This window comes from Heteronotia binoei, chromosome 13, assembly GCF_032191835.1.
Source record: "Heteronotia binoei isolate CCM8104 ecotype False Entrance Well chromosome 13, APGP_CSIRO_Hbin_v1, whole genome shotgun sequence".
NCBI lineage: Eukaryota > Metazoa > Chordata > Lepidosauria > Squamata > Gekkonidae > Heteronotia > Heteronotia binoei.
The window spans coordinates 67732272-67756719 of record NC_083235.1 but is presented as its reverse complement, the minus strand read 5'-3'; the positions used below and the strand labels follow the sequence as shown (position 1 = coordinate 67756719).

Sequence of the window (24448 nt, the reverse complement as noted above, 5' to 3'; positions counted from 1 at the left end):
CTTTCATAGGCAGCGGGAGACGAGTCTGAGTCCAGTTGTTGTTATTTGATGGGTCTTTGACTGTTTTAAGCATTGATGATGATGGAGCCCAGTGGTTACATAGGTGGCGGGAGTTAATCTGCATTAGTCATGACCTACCCTTGAGCAGCTGTGTTACAATTTAGGCAGCTAGGATTAAGCCATCCCTACTCACGTTACAGGCCATTCACTATTGCTCTTGCTGCATGCCCACTCTTGTATGTGAGGAAATGAGAGTTTTACTTCCATTCTCTCTAAGGCTCCTTCTTTCCCATGCAGCCACTTTCACCTGGCGGGGAAGATCTTTACCAGCATCTCATGGGTTCCAGTTCTCAGAATGGCCAAACAAACTCCATGATAGGTAAGCTGAAAGACTGCAGTGAAGATGGGGGTGGGGTGGGGGGAGAGAGGGTGCTGAAAGACCGAGAGAATGCACGTGGCAAAATTCACAAGAGAATGCATGGCAGCTTTCTAAAGAGAAGCCAAGATGAGACATTCCTCACAGCGATGACCATGGGGGGACATGACTACTCACATGGCAGAGACAGTCACTCATAATCTGAAGCTGCATGAGCATAGTGCTAGTTTCCTACCCGGGGTAGTGGCATCTCCTTTCCATCCAAGCCTCAAAATCTTTGGAAGGGAGGTAATCCTTCCCTATTTGGGCTAGCATTCAAAAGCGAACTTGCGATGGCGGTGAGGAGAATCTTAATTTCTAAATGTTTATGTTTGAACTGAATATTCTATTTGTATTGTACTACTTTTCTCCTGCACATGCTGTTATCCCCACTCCAGAACCCATAAGAAAGGACAGGAGAGAGGTCACTCTAAATCAGTAAAGAACCTGTTCATTTTTTACATGAAACTACACTGCAACCTGCTAGCCCCCCTAGCTTCCCTAGACTTTATGTGCAAATGGCGTCCCTTTATTGATAAAGTCTCGAAGGACATCAGGAACCCTTATGACGCATACCGTGCTATTTTGATGTCATGTCCACTGATGTTGTAATTAGCCTTTAATAGCTAACCTTGTATGTTTCCATTTCCCTATTTTATATTGGTACATGCTACACATCTGTTGATGTCTCGTCACTATTGTACCTTGAACTTTATATTAATAAAGCTTTTCAAAAATTAAAAAAACCCAAAAAACAAAACTACTCATTGTGGACAGACAATGCCACCGTTGCGTAGCCTGCAGTGATTTTGATGTGGCAGGTTTGTGAGCCCTGGACAAGCCCTATTGAAACGCACGATGGATGTGCAGCAACAGCGGGGCTGAGGGTAGGAAAAATAGCTGTCCGCAGCATCCGGTAGCTGACTGCATCCAGTGCTCAGGTCTGCTCTCTTTTGGCTCCCTGTAGGGACTTTGGTGCACCAGAACCTCACCAACTGCAACACCAGTGAGAGGATCTTCTCTCATCAGTACCTACGGCCAGAGCAGCTCCTAGAGGGGAAGGTACTGGAATCTACTAGAAGAATTCGGGCCAAGGATCAAGTAATGGTTTAAAAATGCCAGCTGGAGTGGGAAGGGGAGTGGAATAATTCTCCATAAATAGGGGAATTCAGTTCTGACATCCGGTATCAAGTCAGAAATACTTTAGGACATTGAAATAAATCAACAGGCTTAAGCGTGTCTCTGATTTGTATGGAGCTCCTAGAGGGGAAGGTACTGGAATCTACTAGAAGAATTCAGGCCAAGGATCAAGCGATGGTTTAAAAATGCAAGCTGGAGTGGGAAGGGGGTGGAATAATTCTCCATAAATAGGGGAATTCAGTTCTGATGACTTTGTTCCCTGTCCATACAGAGTCTGACATCCAGTATCAAGTCAGAAATACTTTAGGACATTGAAACAAATCAACAGGCTTAAGCGTGTCTCTGATTTGTATGGAATTAAGATACCTCTTGATTTGACAAATGCATGTAGAATGGTTTTCCAAGGAATTAACTATTTGTCCATGTTAGTTCAGAGCCATGCTACATACAGTACTGGAGTTCTGTGTCTGGACCTCCAAACATACAGTCTGGCCATAAGAAGAGCTACAAAGAGGCACAATTTATTTATTTTATTTAAAACATTTGCATGCTGCCTTTCCATCCAGTTCAGGGTCCCTACGACAGCAAACAATAAAAACGTGAGTCATTTAAAAGAATTTTAAATACAAATATATATATATATAAAAGAACGATTAAGGACAGGTCCCTACCTGTTCTTCTTTTCTCCTATTGGGACTTAAAACAGCTGGGGGCATTTTGAAAGGGGAAACTTTGCAGGGGAGAAGAGTCACCCCCATCCCCCGCCCCCGTGCCATGACCCTGATCCAGATCCCTTTTAACTATTTTCAGAGGAACTCCAGTCACGGAACTTCACTATTAGCTTTTATTTGTCAAATGAAACATCATTGTCTTTATTAAATACACTCCTATCTCACAGCATACTGTGAGGCTTATATTAAAATCCAGGCCTGCACAACTGGAGATCCACCAAGCCAGACAGCCAGCTGTGTACTGTGGCCTTCCAGGGCTCAGTAAGCTCACTTTTAGGGCTGCCAGTTTGCTGCTGGTGGGTGATCTCCTGCTCACCCCCCCCCCCCCCCTCAATTCCTGTTTTCCACCTCTGCTGCAGCAGCCAGTGGGAGAGAAAAAAGTTTAAAGTTACGGTCAGCCAACAGCATTGCACCACTAACTGAGGCTACCCAAAAGTAGAAGAATTGCAGATTTATACCCCGCCCTTCTCTCTGAATCAGAGACTCAGAGCGGCTTACAATCTCCTTTACCTTCCCCCCCCCCCACAACAGACACCCTGTGAGGTAGATGAAGATACTGGATTTATATCCCGCCCTCCACTCCGAAGAGTCTCAGAGCGGCTCACAATCTCCTTTCCCTTCCTCTCCCACAACAGACACCCTGTGAAGTAGAAGATGATATTGGATTTATATCCCACCCTCCACTCCAAAGAGTCTCAGAGCGGCTCACAATCTCCTTTCCCTTCCTCCCCCACAACAGACACCCTGTGAGGTAGATGAAGATATTGGATTTATATCCCGCCCTCCACTCCAAAGAGTCTCAGAGCGGCTCACAATCTCCTTTCCCTTCCTCCCCTCACAACAGACACCCTGTGAGGTAGATGAAGATATTGGATTTATATCACGCCCTCCACTCCGAAGAGTCTCAGAGTGGCTCACAATCTCCTTTACCTTCCTCCCCCACAACAGACACCCTGTGAGGTGGGTGGGGCTGAGAGGACTCTCACAGCAGCTGCCCTTTCAAGGACAACCTTTGCCAGAGCTATGGCTGACCCAAGGCCATGCCAGCAGGTGTGGAGAATCAAACCCGGTTCTTCCAGATAAGAGCCCACACACTTAACCACTACACCAAACTTACTCTCAAAAGTAACATCAGTCCACTCTAAGAAGTGCTGGAATCAGCCAATGGTGGCCCTCTTGTCTTTCCTCCCCCTAGCCGCCACTGACTACCCACTGACGGCTGGCAGTCCTAGCCTCTAACTGAGAAACGGGAGACATGTCAAGCCCCTGAAATCTACAAACACATGGCCAGGGTGGGGTTCAGCCTCGAGAGTCACGTGTTCTCCAGGCCTGACTTAATTAAGAACAAAATGGTTTGAATGCTAATCCTGTGCATTAGCACTGTCTCTTTAGCGCACAAATTTCAGCTAAAGGGCCTGATGAGATGGGGAGGGAGGAAGATGTTCTGCATATCTGTGGGCCTTTTGTCATTAGGAAAAAGAACAGAATTCTTTTGGCAAGTGGAGCAGTTCCAGTAGGCTTGTGTTCCACTTCCCAGGCCTAGCTACCAACTTTACAATGATATACTGGATGCTTCACAGTACTCACAAAACAATAATACTGGCTGAGAATCACTCTCTAGATATTAAGCAATATTATTTTCCCATAAGTTCTGTGCTTCCTAAGAACCTTGTGAAGACAGACCCATGAGGGGGGTGCCAGAAGAATGTGCTGGGGTGGGAGGAGGGTTATGTAATGCAATGGATTACAGGTAAGTTTACCTCCCTCCCCATCTCATTAGGCCCTTTAGCCGAAATGTGTGTGCTAAAGAGACAGTGCTAATGCACAGGATTAGCATCCAAACCAATTTGTTCTTAATTAATTAAATCAGGCCGGGAGAACACGTGACTCTCGAGGCTGAACCCCACCCTGGCCATGATAAGACCAAGTACAGGATTGCTCACTTCAAAATATGGACAAAACCCATTGGTGACTGCCTTAAGGACAGTGCTCATGAGACCAAGCTGTAGATCAGGTTGCCTGTCTACAGACCCCAGCAACAACAGAAAGTGCCTTAAGGCACTGGGTTTTTTTGCATTTACCTCACTTGAATGATGACATGGAAGGATATTATGGGATATGTGCGAGCTCAAGTGCTCCATCAGGTCTGATTTAAGCAGGACAATAAAATAGCACATCACTGAGGCTTTGTATATGCATAACCTCTCATTTAAACAGAGCTGCTACCTGTGCAAAGTGCTTATGTCTCATTGGAGAGCCAGTTTGGTGTAGTTGTGAAGTGTGCGGACTCTCATCTGGGAGAACCGGGTTTGATTCCCCACTCCTCCACTTGCACCTGCTGGCATGGCCTTGGGTCAGCCATAGCTCTGGCAGAGGTTGTCCTTGAAAGGGCAGCTGCTGGGAGAGCCCTCTCCAGCCCCACCCACCTCACAGGGTGTCTGTTGTGGGGTGGGGAAGGGAAAGGAGATTGTGAGCCACTCTGAGACTCTTCGGAGTAGAGGGTGGGATATAAATCCAATATCTTCATCTACCTCACAGGGTGTCTGTTGTGGGGGAGGAAGGGAAAGGAGATTGTGAGCCGCTCTGAGACTCTTTGGAGTGGAGGGCAGGATATAAATCCAATATCTTCATCTACCTCACAGGGTGTCTGTTGTGGGGGAGGAAGGGAAAGGAGATTGTGAGCCGCTCTGAGACTCTTCGGAGTGGAGGGCGGGATATAAATCCAATATCTTCATCTACCCCACAGGGTGTCTGTTGTGGGGGAGGAAGGGAAAGAAGATTGTGAGCTGCTCTGAGACTCTTCGGAGTGGAGGGCGGGATATAAATCCAATATCTTCATATACCTCACAGGGTGTCTGTTGTGGGGGAGGAAGGGAAAGAAGATTGTGAGCTGCTCTGAGACTCTTCGGAGTGGAGGGCGGGATATAAATCCAATATCTTCATCTACCTCACAGGGTGTCTGTTGTGGGGGAGGAAGGGAAAGGAGATTGTGAGCTGCTCTGAGACTCTTCGGAGTGGAGGGCGGGATATAAATCCAATATCTTCATATACCTCACAGGGTGTCTGTTGTGGGGGAGGAAGGGAAAGGAGATTGTGAGCCACTCTGAGACTCTTCGGAGTGGAGGGCGGGATATAAATCCAATATCTTCATATACCTCACAGGGTGTCTGTTGTGGGGGAGGAAGGGAAATGAGATTGTGAGCCGCTCTGAGACTCTTCGGAGTGGAGGGTGGGATATAAATCCAATATCATCATCTTCTTCTTCTTATGTGTGCTTAGGTAGCATGTGCTGGCATGCTACTTAAGCACATGCACTTGCTTTGCAGAAGTTTAGTTTGTGTGAGATGCTGTGCACATGCAACGCCTACTTTGAGTACTTTTTGCTTGCCTGACTCTCATTTAAACCTGGGAAGGAATAGCAGGTATCTTTCCCTCTCCACATCTATCAGTCACTATCTTAAAGAGGGATTTCTGTCCTGCCTTCCCAGGATGCTGAAGCTATATACAATTGGCTGAGCGAATTCCAGCTGGAGTGCTACACAGCCAACTTCCTGAATTCAGGCTACGACGTGCCGACCATCAGCCGCATGACTCCGGAGGTAAGGCAGGAAAAACAGAAGCGGGCAGGAAGCAACTGTAGGGCAATCAGGGAAGGAACTATTTTGTGGTTGCCCAGCAGTCACCCAACCTTGATCTCACAGAACATGCACTGCATAGTGCTTCCCAAGCACCCCAGCCCACTCTGGATGTATCTGCCTGCCAGTTATAGTGGTGGATTAATAAAGACGTCTGTGCCATTGTTTCTTCCAGGATCTCACAGCCATTGGGGTGACAAAACCAGGCCACAGGAAGAAAATCTCCACTGAAATTGGGCAGCTCAGCATTGCTGAATGGCTTCCAAATTACATCCCTGTGAGTATGGATAGCACAAGCCTAAGCAGAAGCCACCCATTGGCTACATGGCTGCCTGCCAGTCTGATGGCTGGTACCATCTCCACGGTCATGGCCAGGGCTTTGTGGGATTGCAGGAAAGTTTACAGGGCTCTTGGACAGATCTACGTGTGGTTGCACAATGCTTGCCAGCGAGGCCTCTTCATTATTACAGCACTGGACTTGGATGAGCTGTGCTTTGAGGCCCACCTTGCCATGGATTTATTGTCTTGCTTTGGCTTAGCCTGTTACTGTATCGCAGATTGCAGTCTGAAATGGAAGTCATTATGCTGTACCGAAGTTATCGAGGAAACATTCACAATATAAAGCGAAAAGCACATTAATGTGTTTGAAAATGCAGTATCGATAGTTACCTATCTCATTTTTCTCTGAGAGCCATTTTTCTCTGGAGAGCCAGTTTGGTGTAGTGGTTAAGTGTGTGGACTCTTATCTGGGAGAACCGGGTTTGATTCCCCACTCCTCCACTTGCACCTGCTGGAATGGCCTTGGGTCAGCCATAGCTCTGGCAGAAGTTGTCTTGAAAGGGCAGCTGCTGTGAGAGCCCTCTCCAGCCCCACCCACCTCACAGAGTGTCTGTTGTGGGGGAGGAAGGGAAAGGAGATTGTGAGCCGCTCTGAGACTCTTCGGAGTGGAGGGCGGGATATAAATCCAATATCTTCTTCTTCTTCTTCTCTGGCCCTTCCTGCGAGGAGCTCAGGATAGCATAGATAGCTCTCTTTTCCTCCATGTCATTCTTACAACAGGCATTTATTTATTTAGGCATGTTAGGCTGAGAGAGTGTGACCAGCCAAAGACACCCAGCAAGCTTCATGCTGGAGCAAGAATTTGAATCTGGGTTGTCCCCGTGCTAGTCTAGCATTCTAACCAGTACACCCTGCTGACTTATATTATTATTAACAGAATATCACAAGCAAGATCTAGCTTACAATCTGTGCCCAGATTTCCCCCACGCCTTCCAAATCTCAGAAGGCAGAGCAGCTTGTGCATTTTTTCAGAGACTGCTCAGGTCTTTCCCCTGGATATTTTTAACAGTTACTGGAAGCTCTGTGTGTAGCATGCTGAATTTAGAATGAAGATGCTCTTCCCTGGGTGTGGAATCTAAGGGCCTATTATGGTTGGACTGTTTTCCAGGATGACCTGATGGAATGGCTGAGTGCCATTGGACTACCCCAGTATCACAAGAAGCTGGTGAGCAACGGCTACGACTCCATCGGCATAGTGACAGATCTGACCTGGGAAGATTTGCAGGAAATTGGCATTAACAAGCTCGGTAAGGGCAAATCAGGGGAATACATACAGGACTACAAGTGTGTTGACTTTCTGGTTGTGTTTCAGACTCATCCCTACCTGTATTGCTGATAACCTGCACCTAAAAAGAAGCCTGTATCGCTGCAGTACAAGTCAGCGGGCAGATGTCACTTATACAGTGGCCTCTTAAAGTGTCCCTTGAACATCCATGGATCGGTAGATAAGTGATCCAACCTGAGGTTCCTGATCACCCAAGTCCTTTAAAGAGACTGCATTATGTTTGTAGCACTTCCATGTTAAGTGCTTTATTCTCACATATAGTCCAAAAGGGCAATTTTATGTCTATTAAAACAACACTCCTGTAGTAGTCAAAAGACTAACAATTATTTTGCGATCTTTGTTTTCAAGGACCAGGTTCCACTAGCAGTCAAACTGTGCTCTAGGAAAGCAATTTCCCCAACACATTTTCTAGGTCCACACTTCTAGGTACAAGGAGATCATCTCAGTTAGTGGGGAATGATTGGTCACTTTCAAGAGCACGACATTCAATTTGATCTTTCTTGTCTGAAGATAGTGCTGCTCGGGAGTCATTTTGTAGAAAAATAGGTGGTGGAGCTCATCCAGGGATTGTTATGCAGCTGCACCTACTATTCAAGGTGGGAAGAAGGAGGTGGAACTCTCAGAAAGGTTCAGGAGCTGTGCTCCTGTGAGCTCCCACTGAATCCAAAGCCGGGTGCTGCTGAATCTCCCAAAGGAGTAGATATCATCAGATCTTGGCATTACTTCCAAGGCATTTCCTCCCTGCCTTCTTTCATGGCTTGGTCTGATGCAGAAGAACTCATTCCCAACCAACTTTATGCTGGCTCAGCGCCTTTGGAGGCAATCATTAGTATAGTATTTAGGGTTGCCAAACTCTGATGGAGCCTGGTTTCCTTGCAGAATTGGGGAGGGACGGTGGCTCAGTGGTAGAGCATCTGCTTGGTAAGCAGAAGGTCCCAGGTTCAATCCCTGGCATCTCCAAAAAAAGGGTCCAGGCAAATAGGTGTGAAAAACCTCAGCTTGAGACCCTGGAGAGCCGCTGCCAGTCTGAGTAGACAATACTGACTTTGATGGACCAAAGGTCTGATTCAGTAGAAGGCAGCTTCATATGTCCAATTGCACCTATTCTCTCCATACTACAGAGATAAGTTCTCCTGGAGAAAATGGCTGCTCTGGAAGGTAGATTTTATGACATTATACACCACTGAGTTCCCTCCCCTCCCTAAACGCCATGGTCCCAAGCTGCATCCCCAAGTCTCAAGGAATTTCCCAAACCAGAGGTCACAAACCTAGTAGTATTATCTTTGTTCTAAATTCCCAGATTAATTGGATGTCTCTTTGGGCACTGAGAATGAGGCCTGCCTGCTCTTTGGAGTCCACTCCACTCCCCCCCTCCCAGTCCACCCAAACGCCAAAAAGAGATGTAGGAATCAGCATTAATAAACATTGTGAGAGAGGCTTTTGCGGAATATGCATCTCACACATTTCCTCTTGGACATCACGAGGAAAGACCTTTCGAGCAGGTGCCTGGGCACTCAACCAGTAATGCTTAAAATATAGTCACATTCAAGGCTACTTGCTGAAGGCAGATTCTGGAACTTAAGTTGTGCTTTTATTGTTCCTGCCCATTCATTCGTCCTTCCATTTTTGTAAACAACAACACATTTTATTTATATCCCGCCCTCCCCGCCGGAGCAGGCTCAGGGCGGCTCACAACAAAATTCATTTAGTTATACATTGAGTTAAAATACATTAAATTATAACTGACAATATAAACCAACAGGTAATTAAAAACTATTAAAATTCTAAAAACAATAAGTAAATGTTAATAAGTTGATATGTTGGTGCTATTCAGATGGTGAATTTACTTAGCAATTACTCAGTGAAGGCCATTTGAAAGAGAACGGTCTTGTCCCACCCTCTATTCAAGGACACCAGGGTAGCATAAATGGATATGTCTCTCTTCCCCTCCTTTTATTCCCATGACAGTTCTGTGAGGGAGGCCAGACTGAGCATGACTGGCCCAAGGTCACCCAGTGAATTTCAGAGTAGAACGGACCCCGGGTCTCCTAGATCCTAGTCTGACACTTTAACCATTTCACCAAGCATGGCTAGTTGCAGTTTGCACAGTTTGTTCTGGTCGTAGAATTTGAGATTCTAGATATTGGGATACGAGACTGTGCCTTCTGCTGTCCTCGTTTCAGATTATTGCCTATATAGAAAAACAGGGTACATTCCTTCAGTCTGGGGTATGTGGCTCTGCCTCTGATGTACTGGTCTAGACTGAGACAAGAGTTGACGTTGTCCCTTTCTATAATGGCCAGCTGAAGGCCTTGGAGAGAGAGAAAAATTCTCCATTGGTTTTGAGTTTAATTTTTGCTCCTCTTTTGCCCCCTGCAGGCCACCAAAAGAAGATCATGCTGGCTGTCAAGAAACTGACAGATCTCCGCAAGAGCCTGAACCAAGCTGATGCCAACACTCTGAGACGAAAGATCCCTGGCGCCTTAGACATTGTTACCATTGAATCTGTTGAGAATGGGGAGTGCCACTCTCCCCACACCCCCAAGATGACCACTTTCCAGGACAGCGAGCTGAGTTATGAGCTCCAGACAGCCATGTCTAACAGCTGCCAGGAGACGCTGACCATCAAGAATGCTCAGGGCATATCCCGGAGCCAAGAGAGCATTGGCATGCGCTCCAGGGGCTCAGGGCACTCACAGGAGAACATGCTGTCCCAAAGTGCCACCTCAAGCCATTCTCAGGAGAGCTTGGGCAGTGGCGAAAGCATCAGTAGCAGCAGTGGCGGGCATTCTTCCACCCAGCCCCACCTCATGGACAATTCCACTAACTCTCAAGGGCGACCCAGCCCAGAAAACTTTGGGACGTTTCTTCCACAGCCCAGTTGCCTAGATGGAGTCAATGGCTATTCCAATGGTTGTTTGGGAAGTCCCTTGAGAGAGAGAAATTTGCCTGAGGGCATGGATCAGTACCAGAGACCCAGTGCCCTTCCCTACACAGCACCAGCAGAGCTACCAAACCCATCTCCCTGCACGTCACCCCACACAGCCAGCAAGAGAACCGCCCCCTACGTCTTCATGTATCCCCACATGTCAATGAAGGCACAGCAATCTCATTCACCTTCTGTTCCGGAGCAGACCTGCGCTCAGAGGACCACCCTACAATCAACAGCTCAGAAAGCTTTCTCCTATCTCTATTCTCACTGTGGGGGCACAGAGCCACCTCACGTGCCCCCAAAGCCTGTCGCTTCCACCACCTTCAGGGAACCGCAAAATGGCGAGGGACCGAAGCCTAAGAAACGTTCACACAGCTTGAACCGCTATGCGTTGAGTGACGGGGAGCCCGAGGACGAGGAGCCGCCCACTAGCTCAGTGGGCTCTTATGCTACTTTGACCAGACGGCCCGGACGAAGCCAGGTGCCACGGGCACAGCCACCCGCCGATGTTAAGGTTTCGCGCAGCCAGTCCTTTGCCATCCGTGCCAGAAGGAAAGGCCCTCCACCCCCTCCTCCTAAACGCCTCAGCTCAGTCTCCAGTGCGCAAGCTGTCGATGCTGAGAATGAACAGGGCTTGGAGCCACAGAAAGGGTCTTTGCCTTCTGAAGATGAAGGAGATAATCTTCGCAATATGAGTCGTCCTTTGAGAAGTGCATCGGCTGTAACTGAGGGACCCGCAACTGAGGAGAGCACAGGTAAACCTCTTCAGTCTCCAAACCCCATGGGTTTTGATGAAGAGGCGGCTAACAAGGCAGGCCTACACAATTCTATCGAAGGGGACTCTGGCAGCACGGAAGCCGCTGGTGGTAGAAGCCAGCTCATTGAAAGCAACACTTCCAGGAGACGGACGTTTAGTGAGCCTATGGTCCCCGTGACTGAAACGTCACTGCAGAGCCACGAAGACATCCAGTCAGACAGTGATGAAGAGGCCCAGGCGGGGAAAGATGGCCAAGCCCAGTCTCCCTGCTCTTCCCAGAGCAGTTCCAGCGAGTGCATTCCCTTTGCAGAAGAAGGCAATCTGACCATCAAGCAGCGACCAAAGCCCATTGGACAGCTAAAGACAGATGCCGCCATGCCGGACTCTGCCCAAGCTCAGCCTAGTGGCAAAGAACAAGGAGACCCAGCAAGAGAGGCCCTGGTACCAGAGTTTAACCTCACTGAATCTGACACCGTGAAGCGCAGGCCCAGGTGCAAAGAGAGGGAGCCCCTCCAGAATGTGCTGAAGGCTTTTGGCGTTGATGTCCCCAGCCCAGCCACAACCGCCCCAACACCACAGTATGCCCAAGCTCAGATAGTAAGCATCAGCGGACCATCCTTACACGTGACGGAGCTGCAGTCCACCGGAGACACTTTTGATGACGACAGCATGGAATTGCAGATTGCTGAGATAGAGAAAAGCATCCTTTCTCTGGAAAGGGGAATCAAGAAACCTCCTTTCTCTTTGAAACCAACCAGCCCGACGCCACTGCAGATGGAGAGACATGGAAGATCGGTCCAACTGAGGGCACCAGTCACAGGGACAAGTATGCAGGGATCAAAGTTGCAACTTGCTTGCCCGTTTGCCTCCAGAAACCAGCTGTTGGCTCAAAGTGGGCAGCTGAATGGCAGCCTGTGGCCTCCGGGGCAGGGCAGCTACCAGGGGGCTTTTTCTAAAAGCCAGAAATATTTAAAGGCGGCATTCTCTCTCCCCTCCCCGCCAGCACTCCAAAAGACACTTTACTACACTGCAGCTCTCTTTCTGCTGGGAGAAACAAGCAATCTAGCACTATTCCAGCTTCCTCTGGTTTCTCATTGAAAGATGGGAGGGGACTGGGATAGTACCACATTCCTTTTCTTGGCTGGTCGAGAGAAAGCTGAAGGAGATAGAAGGGGGAAACAGGACAAATTTGACAGGCAACAGAGATCATGGAGGGCTTTTCAGCTGAATAGGTTCTGTCTCCTAGCAGGAGACAGAGTAGAGAACAGATGATGGTGGTTGAACAAAAAGACTCCTGCAGTGGATGAGCAGTAAGATCCACCCCATTCACAAGAGCTGGTGAATATTCTAGGCCAGGGGTTGGATCCACTGGACCATTTCTGCAGATGGAAGGGTTTTTGTTCCCAGAGTATGACTGTTGGCTCCCCCATTCCTGCAGCTGCTTCAATTGCCCACAAAGTGCTGTTTCTTGGGAGGGGAGTTCCCCTGTCCCCCTGGAGCAGCATTTCTGGGGGCATCTAGAGCAGCAGCAGGAGGTGAGAAGGTCACCCTCTAAAGGGAAATCCTTCCATCCACAGAAACCCTCACGTAGATCCAAGCCCTTGGGTCTCCCAGCAAGAATATGCCATTGGAGCCTTTGTCCAGGTAGCTCTTACACTGCTCATACGCTGATTGCACGGAAGGGTCATAAAAACGGGATCTCCAAGGTCTAATAACCTGCACCAGGGTATGTGTTCCTCCCAGCCATCATTAAGTAGCTGACCCTTCAAACAAAGAGAGAGAGAACTGCAATCTGAGCTTAAAGGAGAAGGCCAAAATGAGTGATAGATACACCCAGGACTCACAATCATGTACAGTACAAGGTAAGACAAAATAAAGTCAAGGTCAACAGACACTCAGGGCTCATTGCCTAGTTCTGGCAAAATTACTGCAAACCCAGGCTCCTGGTTAAGACCTGTTATCCCATCTATTTTCTCATTGTACCAACAGCAGTGTAAGGTGGCTAATCACACTAGTACAATAGCCCCCGATTGCTTTTACCTCAGCAGAAAAGCTGAGAGGATCATACCTAATGTAGACGCCATACTTGTGGGGTTCTGATATTTTCTCTGTTGTTTCTGTGGGAGTGCAGAACAGCTCTGAGAAGGGGACAGCTGGGAAGCCTGCAGTTGAATTGCATACTGGGTGTGCAAGTTAGGTTGTTGGTGGAGAGAGCCAGTCTGGTGTAGCGGTTAAGGGTGCGGACTCTTATCTGGGAGAACCGGGTTTGAATCCCCACTCCTCCACTGGCACCTGCTGGAATGGCCTTGGGTCAGCCATAGCTCTGGCAGAAGCTGTCCTTGAAAGGGCAGCTGCTGGGAGAGTCCTCTCAGCCCCACCCACCTCACAGGGTGTCTGTTGTGGGGGAGGGAGATAAAGGAAATTGTGAACCGCTCTGAGACTCTTCGGAGTGGAGGGCGGGATATAAATCCAATATCTTCATCTACCTCACAGGGTGTCTGTTGTGGGGGAAGAAGGGAAAGGAGATTGTGAGCCGCTCTGAGACTCTTCGGAGTGGAGGGCGGGATATAAATCCATCTACCTCACAGGGTGTCTGTTGTGGGGGAGGAAGGGAAAGGAGATTGTGAGCCACTCTGAGACTCTTCGGAGTGGAGGGCGGGATATAAATCCATCTACCTCACAGGGTGTCTGTTGTGGGGGAGGAAGGGAAAGGAGATTGTGAGCTGCTCTGAGACTCTTCGGAGTGGAGGGCGGGATATAAATCCATCTACCTCACAGGGTGTCTGTTGTGGGGGAGGAAGGGAAAGGAGATTGTGAGCCGCTCTGAGACTCTTCGGAGTGGAGGGCGGGATATAAATCCATCTACCTCACAGGGTGTCTGTTGTGGGGGAGGAAGGGAAAGGAGATTGTGAGCCACTCTGAGACTCTTCGGAGTGGAGGGCGGGATATAAATCCATCTACCTCACAGGGTCTCTGTTGTGGGGGAGGAAGGGAAAGGAGATTGTGAGCCACTCTGAGACTCTTCGGAGTGGAGGGTGGGATATAAATCCAATATCTTCATCTACCTCACACGTTGTCTGTTGTGGGAGAGGAAGGGAAAGGAGATTGTGAGCCACTCTGAGTCTCTTCGGAGTGGAGGGTTGGATATAAATCCAATATCATCATCATCTTCTTCTTCACTACCTGTTGTTTTTTTCCGTTTCAGATGACTTCGCCAAACACACATCCATTGCTTCTACGAAACTGGTATTTTCAGGGCCGAAAACTATCTACCAGCAAGTCCTGCAGAACTCCCGCAACACTGTTGCCCCCTGGGCAGCCACTGAAATGGTTACAGGATCCTACCCTGTGAAATTGGGGCTCAGTAGCAAGCAAGCCTTGAATTTTGGGGTGCCCCTTTTAACAAGGCCTTTGAATGCATCTCCAGACATGACTCAGGTTCAGCAAAGAGTGGAAGAAACCAATTCGTCCTTAGTATCCACTCCTGAGGCTGCTGAAAAGAAGAGAAGCGCAGAAGAAGCACAGAGGTAAGCTTGAGTTTGCACAGGGGTAGGGGGCAAGCAAGCAAGGGGCCTGTATCCTCAGCAAACCTTTGTCACAGGGACAAGTATGCAAATATAAAACACATAGAAACTCTTACAAATACAAAACACACAAACCTGTTGCTAAGAATGTGCATGTGTACATGCTTCAGACGCATTCACCCTGATCTACACAGAAACCATGCACAAGCGTGTTTTTACACATGTAATTCTAGAACTGCAAACATTAAGCAATTCCCCTGCCAGGCCAGCAGCTGTGTATGTGCAGCCCACCAAATGGTGGTTATGTTTGCACTTTATTTCCAAGGCTGCGCTTGGACACAGGCCCAGGTGTTCCACATCTGCATCAGCAAGACTACAGCCCGTTACTTTATGTGTTTAATGTGTATGCATTACTCTGACTGCTTTTTTTAGGTATTGCTCTTGCATGTGTAGCATGGGGGGGTCCAAAAAGCAGGTTAAAAAGTAAGAAATGTGGGTTTCTCTTTAAAGAGAAAAGCAGGACCACTCAGTGTTTTTAAAATGGGAGAGCCATATTTAAAAAGCCATTCCCACCATTCATTACCTTCGATTGTATTTGTATTATGGCATCCATGGTGGAGTACAGGATACATTGTGGGAGGTAGCTCTCAGCTAAAAGTTTCAATTCAGATGTCCGTTTTTCATTATTTCTTCTCCCTTGCTTCATGTGGTCTACTCATGTGAGCAGTGTCAGGTCTGAGGCAGGAATTTACAGAACATATGAACATATGAAGCTGCCTTCTACTGAATCAGACCCTTGGTCCATCAAAGTCAGTATTGTCTTCTCAGACTGGCAGCGGCTCTCCAGGGTCTCAAGCTGAGGTTTTTCACACCTATTTGCCTGGACCCTTTTAGTTGGAGATGCCGGGGATTGAACCTGGGACCTTCTGCTTCCCAAGCAGATGCTCTACCACTGAGCCACCATCCCTCCCCATGAACATATGAAGCTGCCTTCTACTGAATCAGACCCTTGGTCCATCAAAGTCAGTATTGTCTTCTCAGACTGGCAGCGGCTCTCCAGGGTCTCAAGCTGAGGTTTTTCACACCTATTTGCCTGGACCCTTTTTTGGAGATGTCAGGGATTGAACCTGGGACCTTCTGCTTCCCAAGCAGATGCTCTACCACTGACCCACCGTCCCTCCCCTGACCAGCAGTGGCTCTCCAGGGTCTCAAGCTGAGGTTTTTCACACCTACTTGCCTGGACCCTTCTTTGGAGATACCAGGGATTGAACCTGGGACCTTCTGCTTCCCAAGCAGATTCTCTACCACTGAGCCACCGTCCCTCCCCTTGAATTCAGAAGGGCCCATAGCTAGGAAATGGGGGGGGCGGCGGCACTGGGGAAAGTAGTGGGGGCTGTGGGGCCCAAAATTACATCACTCCCATGTGCACTTACGTAGAAGGAAGCCCTGCCGAGTTCAAGGGCAGCTATTCCTGAGTATACGCAATTGCTCTGTACAAAGCGTAGGAGGGAACAAAACAGCTCAAAATAAAGCCTCCCGCTTTGCTCCTTCACTTGTGTGTCCAGCTGCCTAAAACAAGACGGGGTAGGTTGGCGGAGGAGGCCTCCCCTCCTCTACTCCCTTCCAAGGTCTCCTCTTGTGCAAGTGACCCAGGCGGGCTGTACCCGGGAGCAACACAGAGTTCCCACCCCCAGCAAGAGGCCACCCAAGAGCCCATGCCAAACACAGAAGGCAACAAGGGAGCACGAGACTGGGCAGGTGGCAGGGAGTTCCACGGCCCCCTCTCCTCAGGCTCATGGGCTGGTAGCTTCGGCAAGGTGCAGAAGCCACAAGTTACCAAGAACTGCAGGAAGGCTACGGGTGGGGCTCCTGTCACTATTCCCCCCGACGACAACCCCACAAGATGGGCCAGGCAGGGCTAGAGAGAACAAGAGGCTGCTTGGCACGTGGGGTGGGGTGGGGACCTTTTCCCACCCCCCTGCTTCTTCCTGCTGCAGCCAACCCCAGAAGAGAGGCAGGCGCAGGCAGGCAAGAGAGAGCAGTGGGGCCAGGGCCCTTGCATTGGAACTAAAGTGGTGGGGCCAGGACCCTGGGGGCCCTATTGTAGCTATGGGCATGAATTCAAGCTGCTGCAACTTGTATCCAGACTAATTTCCACCAATTCCTTCCTCATACGAACATAAGAGAAGTCTGCTAGATCAGACCAGTTGTCTGTCTGTTCCAACATACTGTTTCACACAGCAGCTAAGCAGTTGCCCTGGAGGGCAAAGAGGCTGAAGCCGTTCTCCACTGCTGTCTCCAATCATGGGGATTCAGAGGGATGGGGGCTCTTTCCTGTCACTCTGATTCACAGCCACTGAGGAATCGCTTTCCTCCATGAATCTGTCAAACCTCCTATGACAATTTCATCCTCCCTCACAGGATTTCCCTTTATCTTGTTGTTAGCTGAGCAGCCCTTCCCCCCCCCTCTTGCTGTCCCAGCCAGTCATTTGAATGTATAATAGTAAATTGTGTCCCAGCCTAGAGAACTGATGAGAGACTAAAATCCTTCTTTTGTCCTGGTTTGATAATGGTACACAAGAGGGTGATGGCAAATAAAAACAGATGGTTTTATTTCATTGAGGGGGAAATGATCTGGTGGGAATCAGGTTTAGGACTTATATGGTTGAATAGGCAGTAGGAATGAGGTAACTGTATACAAATAAACACTAGATAATTTGTCACAAACTTACTGTTTCTGTTATTCAGACAGGTTGTTAAAACTTGAGGAAAGAGATTTATTGGCATTCTCTGCTTACATAAACAAGCATAAGCTTCTCAATCTCGCAGATACTAAAGTTGGTGAAGGCAGAAACATTTACACAAGTTCCCACTTCCTTCCCTAAACACTGGCTGGAGATCAACCCTGTCTTCTAGGAGCTATTTCTCTCAGTCTTGCTAGGGATGGGCTATGTGACCCACTTCTGAAACTCGGCATTCCTCTTGATCCTTTGATTAGTCTGCTTTGCTCTTTCCCTGTTACTGTCAACTCTCAACTTCTGACTCTCTCAACTGAATAATTTCATTTGAATCTGTCACTCAGGATTCTCAGATCAGGTTAAAACCTTAATTGGTTGCTGTCCATCACACCCCCTTTTAAAGTGGTAAGCCCTATATGGCCTAGGACCTGCCTACTTGAAGGACCGTCTCTCCCCACACGTTCTCCGGAGAGTACTGAGATCGGGAAGTCAAAATCTCCTGATTGTCCCCGGGCCAAAGGAAGCCCGTTTGAAAACTACAAGAGATAGGGCCTTCTTAGTAATGGCACCCTCCTGGTGGAACCAGCTGCCGGAAGAGGTAAGGGCCCTGCGGGACCTTGTTCAATTCTGCAGGGCCTGTAAGACAGTCCTCTTCCAGCTGGCTTACAACCAACTAGAACTAACCAGCACTGAAATACTGAAACACTGAAACATGGGAATTTGAAACTGAGTGTAGCTGTAAGACTGCCGTATGTCTTGAATGTTTTAAGTACATAATTATGCGAATGTCTAGATTTTAATTATGTAAATTTGGAATGTTAATTTTTATGCATAATTTTATATTTTATGTTAGTTTTTATATGTTGTAAGCCGCCCTGAGCCACCTGGTGGGAAGGGCGGGATATAAATCTCAAATAAATAAATAAATAAATAAGTGCTGAAGGCCATCATAACCTCCACTGGCAGTGAAATCCACAGTTTAATTACCCATGCCTCACTTACTTGTCTTTTTTCTAAACCAAAAAGTCCCAGACTATTCAGCCTTTCCTCATAGGAAAGGTGATCCAACTCCTTAATTAGCTTGGTTGCCCTCTTTTGTACCTTTTCCGGCTCTGCAATATCCTTTTTTGAGATGTGGTGACCAGAATTGTGCACAGTATTCCAAATGCAGCTGCATGATAGCATTATACCAAAGGCATTATAATACCGTCTGTTGTATTTTCAGTCCTTTTCCTAATAATTGTTAGCATGGAGTTTGCCTTTTTTTCCCCCAATCACTGCCACACATCCTCCTACTGTAGACCCCGCCCACCCCCACCCCCCACGCACATGTTGTTCCTCATCATTCCATCAGGAGGAGCCTTTTTTGGAGACCGCTGAGCTTCAGGAGGAGGCTGAAGGTGGGAAAGTTTCATTCCTCTGACGGAAACTTTAGTCTAGATTCAACCTGGTAGGCTTTAAGTGACAACACAAGTTGCTCACAACAGCAGATCATTCATGTGACAGGGGAAGAAAGAAAGAAGCCACTGGACTCCTACCAAAAAGAGAGGTCTTTGAGCCTCAGTCTGGTGAGAACATATGAACATATATGAACATATGAAGCTGCCTTATGCTGAATCAGACCCTTGGTCCATCAAAGTCAGTATTGTCTTCTCAGACTGGCAGCGGCTCTCCAGGGTCTCAAGCTGAGGTTTTTCACACCTATTTGCCTGGACCCTTTTTTGGAGATGCCAGGGATTGAACCTGGGACCTTCTGCTTCCCAAGCAGATGCTCTACCACTGAGCCACCATCCCTCCCCAAACAGTGAGGGAGGACCTGACTGTTATAACCAGAGACCCTGCAGCGTAACTGATCATGTTTCCTGCTTTTGCCCCTTCCAGCCACTACGGGACACTGCACTCTACCAAGAACATCCTGGAAGACATCAGCAACATGTTCGATGATCTAGCAGAGCAGCTGGATGCCATGCTGGACTGAGGGCAAGCTCCTCTCCTGGACTGCAGGTTCCTCTTCCTGCTACACTGTGCTTGACTAATGGACGGCCTTGAGTAGGTGGCTCTGCAGCTACTTCTGATTTCTGTTTCTGTATGTTGCCATCTTGCTCAAGTGGAGGAGGAGGAACAGTCTCGGGCATAACATTCAGCCTAGGCCAGCCGCAGTCAGCCTGGGACCTGCATCTCTGAGATGGGGCTGAAGCACAATGGGTTGAGAGCACTCGTTGCATGCAAACTTCCTTTTCCTTACATGCATCAGAACCCTTTCCAGGCCTGACAAGCTTCATTGCTCCCAACTCCCAGAAAGGAGCTGATGATGGCCCTGCTGCTTGGACTCACTGTTGAGGAAAGGCTGATGCCAGAGAGCCTTCCTTGAGCCTCTTAGCCTCTTCCCGCTGCAATGCCACAAACATCTCCATTCCTGCCTTTTGTCATTTACAGGTGCCAATAATATGTCACTTTGGGTGGTGACAGCAGCAAGGGGACCAGGCACTCAATAAGGACCACTGCTCTCAGTTGCCAAGACTGGTAACCTGGCATTTTGCAGAGCAAGGCAAAATCTTTGCTGATTTTTTTCCCCCAACACATCACTAGGAAAAGTACCGTGTAATCTGGGTGGACTGAAATCCTCCCCCTTAGTTCCCCCTTCTCCTCTCCTTCAAAAAGCAGCTGGCCAGACTCAACGCTCTCAGAGGAGCAAACTGGGCTCGATATTTCAATAACAAGCTTTTCGGTGGAACTGAAAACTATTTGACCTTCTTTCCAAGTACCTTGGCCTTGTTCATCGTGCCAGGAGTGGGAAGGGAGGGGAGAGGTCTTCCACTCCCTTCCATCCTGTCTGTAGTAACTGGGAGGAAAATGCTGTTAAGTATTATAATGTATATACAGCGCCCTCTTGAGACAAAGAGGATGCCTGTCATGCCAAATCACTCCCCATTGTAGCTGTACGAAAAGTAATTTTTGCCCCTCAGCTGCGAATGCTCCTCCCTTGTCCTTTGCCCTACTGGCAGCATGTATGACGGCAAATAGAGACACTGCCTTTTTTCATAAAATGAACTCTGGCAGAGCCTGCGCAACTGACAAAGCTGCCTCCCAAGGCCCTTACTCTACAGCAGGGGTCCTCAAACTTTTTAAATAGGGGGCCAGTTCACTGTCCCTCAGACTGTTGGAGGGCCGGACTGCTGTTACTGTACAAGGCCGCGGGCCGTCAGTTCTCCGTCTTCTGCATCTCTCTCCCTTCCCCACACCACACACCCCGGCCTGGGAACTCAGCTCACCTCGGTATCACCTCATACTCTGTCTCCGCCGCCTCAGCCCAGTGCCGGAAGTGTGCGTTGCTAACACGAGTTTAGGTCGAACGTCACTTCCGGTCTGATTTTGCCATAACCCGGCGGGCCGCATAAACGTCCTCAGAGGGCCGCATCTGGCCCGTGGGCCGTAGTTTGAGGACCCCTGCTCTACAGCAAGAGGCTAACTGAGCAGCTTGTCCACTGCTCAACTGCCCACCAGCCCATTGCTTCTTTGAAAATGGGGCAGAACAGCAGCCATGTGACAAACCACCTCCCTTGTGGTGTTCTGCATTGAAGAGGAAGACCTTGTGCATCTCTATACCACATATTTAAATAAGACCGAGATGGTGCCAAGCTGGCCTAACATGACCAAGCGAGAGGATGGAAAACAAAAATGCACAATTAGTACTTGTGTACCATGTGCCGTGAATGGAATAAAAACCACCGAGGAACTATGTTTCAGAATGGAAAAGTAAAATGAGAGTGGAAATGTATAGCCCAGCCCTGTGCTATCAGTGGAGGCGTACATGGCAATTTAAGTGTTTAGAATTCGAGCCCCTGACACTGGTATCATTGGGAAGGCTTCTGCTGAGAGTTTCAGTGCAGGATTTAAAAAGGAAAAAAAGCTTTTAATGGCTCATAGATGGGAGGTAGCATGTATGTAAATTCTGAAGGGGAAAGGCAAAAGCAATAAGGTCTGGTTGCATTTTAGAGCTGCACAGCTTTTGGTGCAGATTTTTTTACTCTCTTTGGATCCGTGGTATCGAGTGGATTTGTCATGCTCTGCTCTGGCTAATAGCTGGAGCCGACAGGATAATTTTTAAAAAAAAATAGCTGCAACCTGTGGCACTTTATAAAAAGGTTCAAAGAAGCCTTTTTTTTAATTAAAGAAGGTTTTGAATTTCACACTAGCTGACCTGGGATGAGTCCATTTTCTTCACTGTTGATAAAATTGTAATTTTTTTAAAAAAGAAAGAAATGTATATATTTTTAAAGTGTGGTTTGTTATATATTTACTAACCAGTCGTACTTTAGGGTCTGGGATGGAATCACGTTAATGTCTGAGCCACTCGGGTGCAGTAAAATGCTGTTCTTGTTATCACTGATGAGGGAAATCCAGCTTATTTTTTAAGAGCTCATCCTTTATTGTAAAAGATATCGTATGCTGTGTAAATTATGTATGGATGCAAAGGGGTCTAACGAACCTTGGTCACATGTGCAAACGTCAGAAAGGCAGATTTAAACCATCTGGCCCTTTGGTTTTAATCACGAGTTCTTGTATTCCACTAATATCAGTCGCAACTTAATGGTATTAAACACTGGGGTCTGTTTTGCCCTTTTGATGCTTGGGTTTGGCTTGCTTAGCCTAATCTTTTCCTCAGTTCCAATTCAGGATGTGCATGTCTCTCTTAAATTAACACAGCTTGTTACCTCCCAAGGAAAGATCTGAAAAGTTATTGTTTTTTTAAAAAAATTACTAAGAGTCAGTTTTTACTGTACAGGTTGTACTTTGGTATGGTGATGACGGTATAAAATACATTCACATTTCAGCAAATGCGATGGGCTTGAGTGTGTAACAGTTGGGGTGGGAAAGTATCAGCCTCCTCCTCTCCCAGTATATTTCATCAACACATGACAGAAACTATGCACACAACAAAAATCAGCCCTAACTATCCAGCCAAGTAATGTAGGATAGTGCAAGAAAACCTCATCATCACAAACAATTTTGACTGTCTACATAGCTTATTTTACACACAAACACACCCCAAGCCTTTGCCAGTTGGAAGAAAAAAAGAATCAAGAAGATAGTGGGAGGAAGCTGTCAAAGGAAACTGAACCACACCACAATATTGGTCAATATTACATAGGAGGAGAGCCACAAATAAAAAAGTGGGCACCAAGTCAGAGCCAGCATAATGGCTATGCATGTGCTCTTGAAAGTCCCCGGCTCAAATCTTTACTTCCTCTACGTAAGTCCCACCCTTCCTCCTGAAAAGCCAACTACCCAACCACTGCCTTGCATGGATCTTGTACAAGTAAGCTGTGCAGCTGCTTCAATGTCCAACCGGTTTGCTTCCCAGAGACAAAGACCCATCCAGGCGTACAGTATCAAAGACAATCGTTTATTGCCATTCTTCATCAGTTACTCTGTTACTTTTTATACAATTTACAAGTTTAATACAAATCTATTTCTTTACATACATCCAAAAAGGTTTTCTTTAAAATATAAAATATACACCATTTAAAAACAGTTTGATTGCGGGGGGGGGGGGGGGGTTCATTCCAAAAGGCGTGCCCATGCTTTTCTGAAGCCCTGCTGGCCACAGAGGAAGAGACCAGGAGTGAGGCAATAAGAGACAGCCATCAGAAAGGCTCAATTACTCGTGTGTCAATTTCATCAGGGTACAATCAAGGTGGTGGTGGTGGGGGGGGGGAATGTGTACAATGGGCAGAGAGGAGAAACATTTCCGGAGTAATCAACCATCACAAGCAAAAACCTACAGAAAGTCTATCCTTTAGCAAGGCAACTGTCTGACACAGTTTTTTTTATTTGTCAGCTGTTGCCTTTTAGAATCACACAAGTACATTCCTGTGGCAAAGGCCTTTTAGGACTCCCACTTTAGTTCAGAAAGAGGAAAGGTGAAGAGTGGCTGCTGAAACGTGGCAACAAAAAATAATGTATGTCTTCCTCTCAAACCAGTTCAGCTTCCAAATAAATAATATGCCCCCTTCCCCCACTCCATTAAACTTAGCAGAAGATTCAAGACCCAGGTTGGGTGCTAAACAAAGCATCCTTCACGGCTTTCAGATGTCCATCCTGGCCAACTGAAGCCAAATATGATTCTGACATTTGGGAGAGGACTAGAGCACATGGGAGTTAATAGCTGGGTGAAACAGAGAAAACTCCCTTAAGCGCATTGTCTCTGAAGGCTCATATAATGTATTTCACTGTTAAACTAGACCTTTAGTTTCATATTGGGAAAAGCAGTTTTCATATTGAAAAAAAAAAGTGACAAATTTTTAAACATTTCTAGACAATAACTTGTTTAAAAATCAAAAACAACCTTTTGATCAGATTCCCAGGCAATGCGCACAACAAAACACTGTACTACACTACAATTTTTAAAAATTCCTCCAGTTACCAAATGTATCACCTTTCCCATCCTTAACAAAATCCAGCAACAACTCTACGCTTTTGGCCTCATCCAGGATTTTTATCTGGAAATTTAAATGCCATATGCTTGCTGAAGAGGTGAATATCTCAGATTTAACCACAGTTAAAACAGAAATGTAGTATTTCTTCTGGTTTGTTTAGAGTTTAGCATATTTAGTAACTATGGGCCAGTGCTTTCAAGCATATTTAGCATCTGAGGTAAATGAGATTGGGCCAAAATTCCAGGAAGGGGAGCAGAACTCCTTGGGAGCTATGAATACTTGGAAATCAGTATACAGCATCCCAAAATATGAACACTGTACTTTTTAAGTGAGACCGTGTGTCTGGCTGAGGAAGAGACTGTTCATAGACAGAGCAGGGTGGAAAACTAACGCTGACCAGTAGAGGTAGCTCTGGTTTTATCATGCCAAAAAGGAACATCCAGAATTTACTAACCATGACTGAAATTTGGCAGGTGAGGAAAAGAATGGATTAAGAAAGACGTGGATTCTCA

General features: G+C 47.3%; 1 protein-coding gene across 2 annotated transcripts in view; it reads left to right on the top strand.

Moving 5' to 3' along the window:
• CASKIN2 (CASK interacting protein 2) overlaps positions 1–22127 on the top strand; it is a 171246-nt gene extending 149119 nt beyond the window's left edge. For both annotated transcript variants that reach the window (XM_060252057.1, XM_060252058.1), the window contains 8 exons: positions 298–379; positions 1383–1477; positions 5775–5885; positions 6097–6198; positions 7369–7507; positions 9925–12060; positions 14440–14761; positions 19378–22127. In XM_060252057.1, the coding sequence (XP_060108040.1) occupies positions 298–379; positions 1383–1477; positions 5775–5885; positions 6097–6198; positions 7369–7507; positions 9925–12060; positions 14440–14761; positions 19378–19474 (3084 nt within the window). In that variant the 3' untranslated portion in view covers positions 19475–22127. The remainder of the gene's footprint in view (positions 1–297; positions 380–1382; positions 1478–5774; positions 5886–6096; positions 6199–7368; positions 7508–9924; positions 12061–14439; positions 14762–19377) is intronic.
• The last annotated feature ends 2321 nt before the right edge of the window (positions 22128–24448 follow it).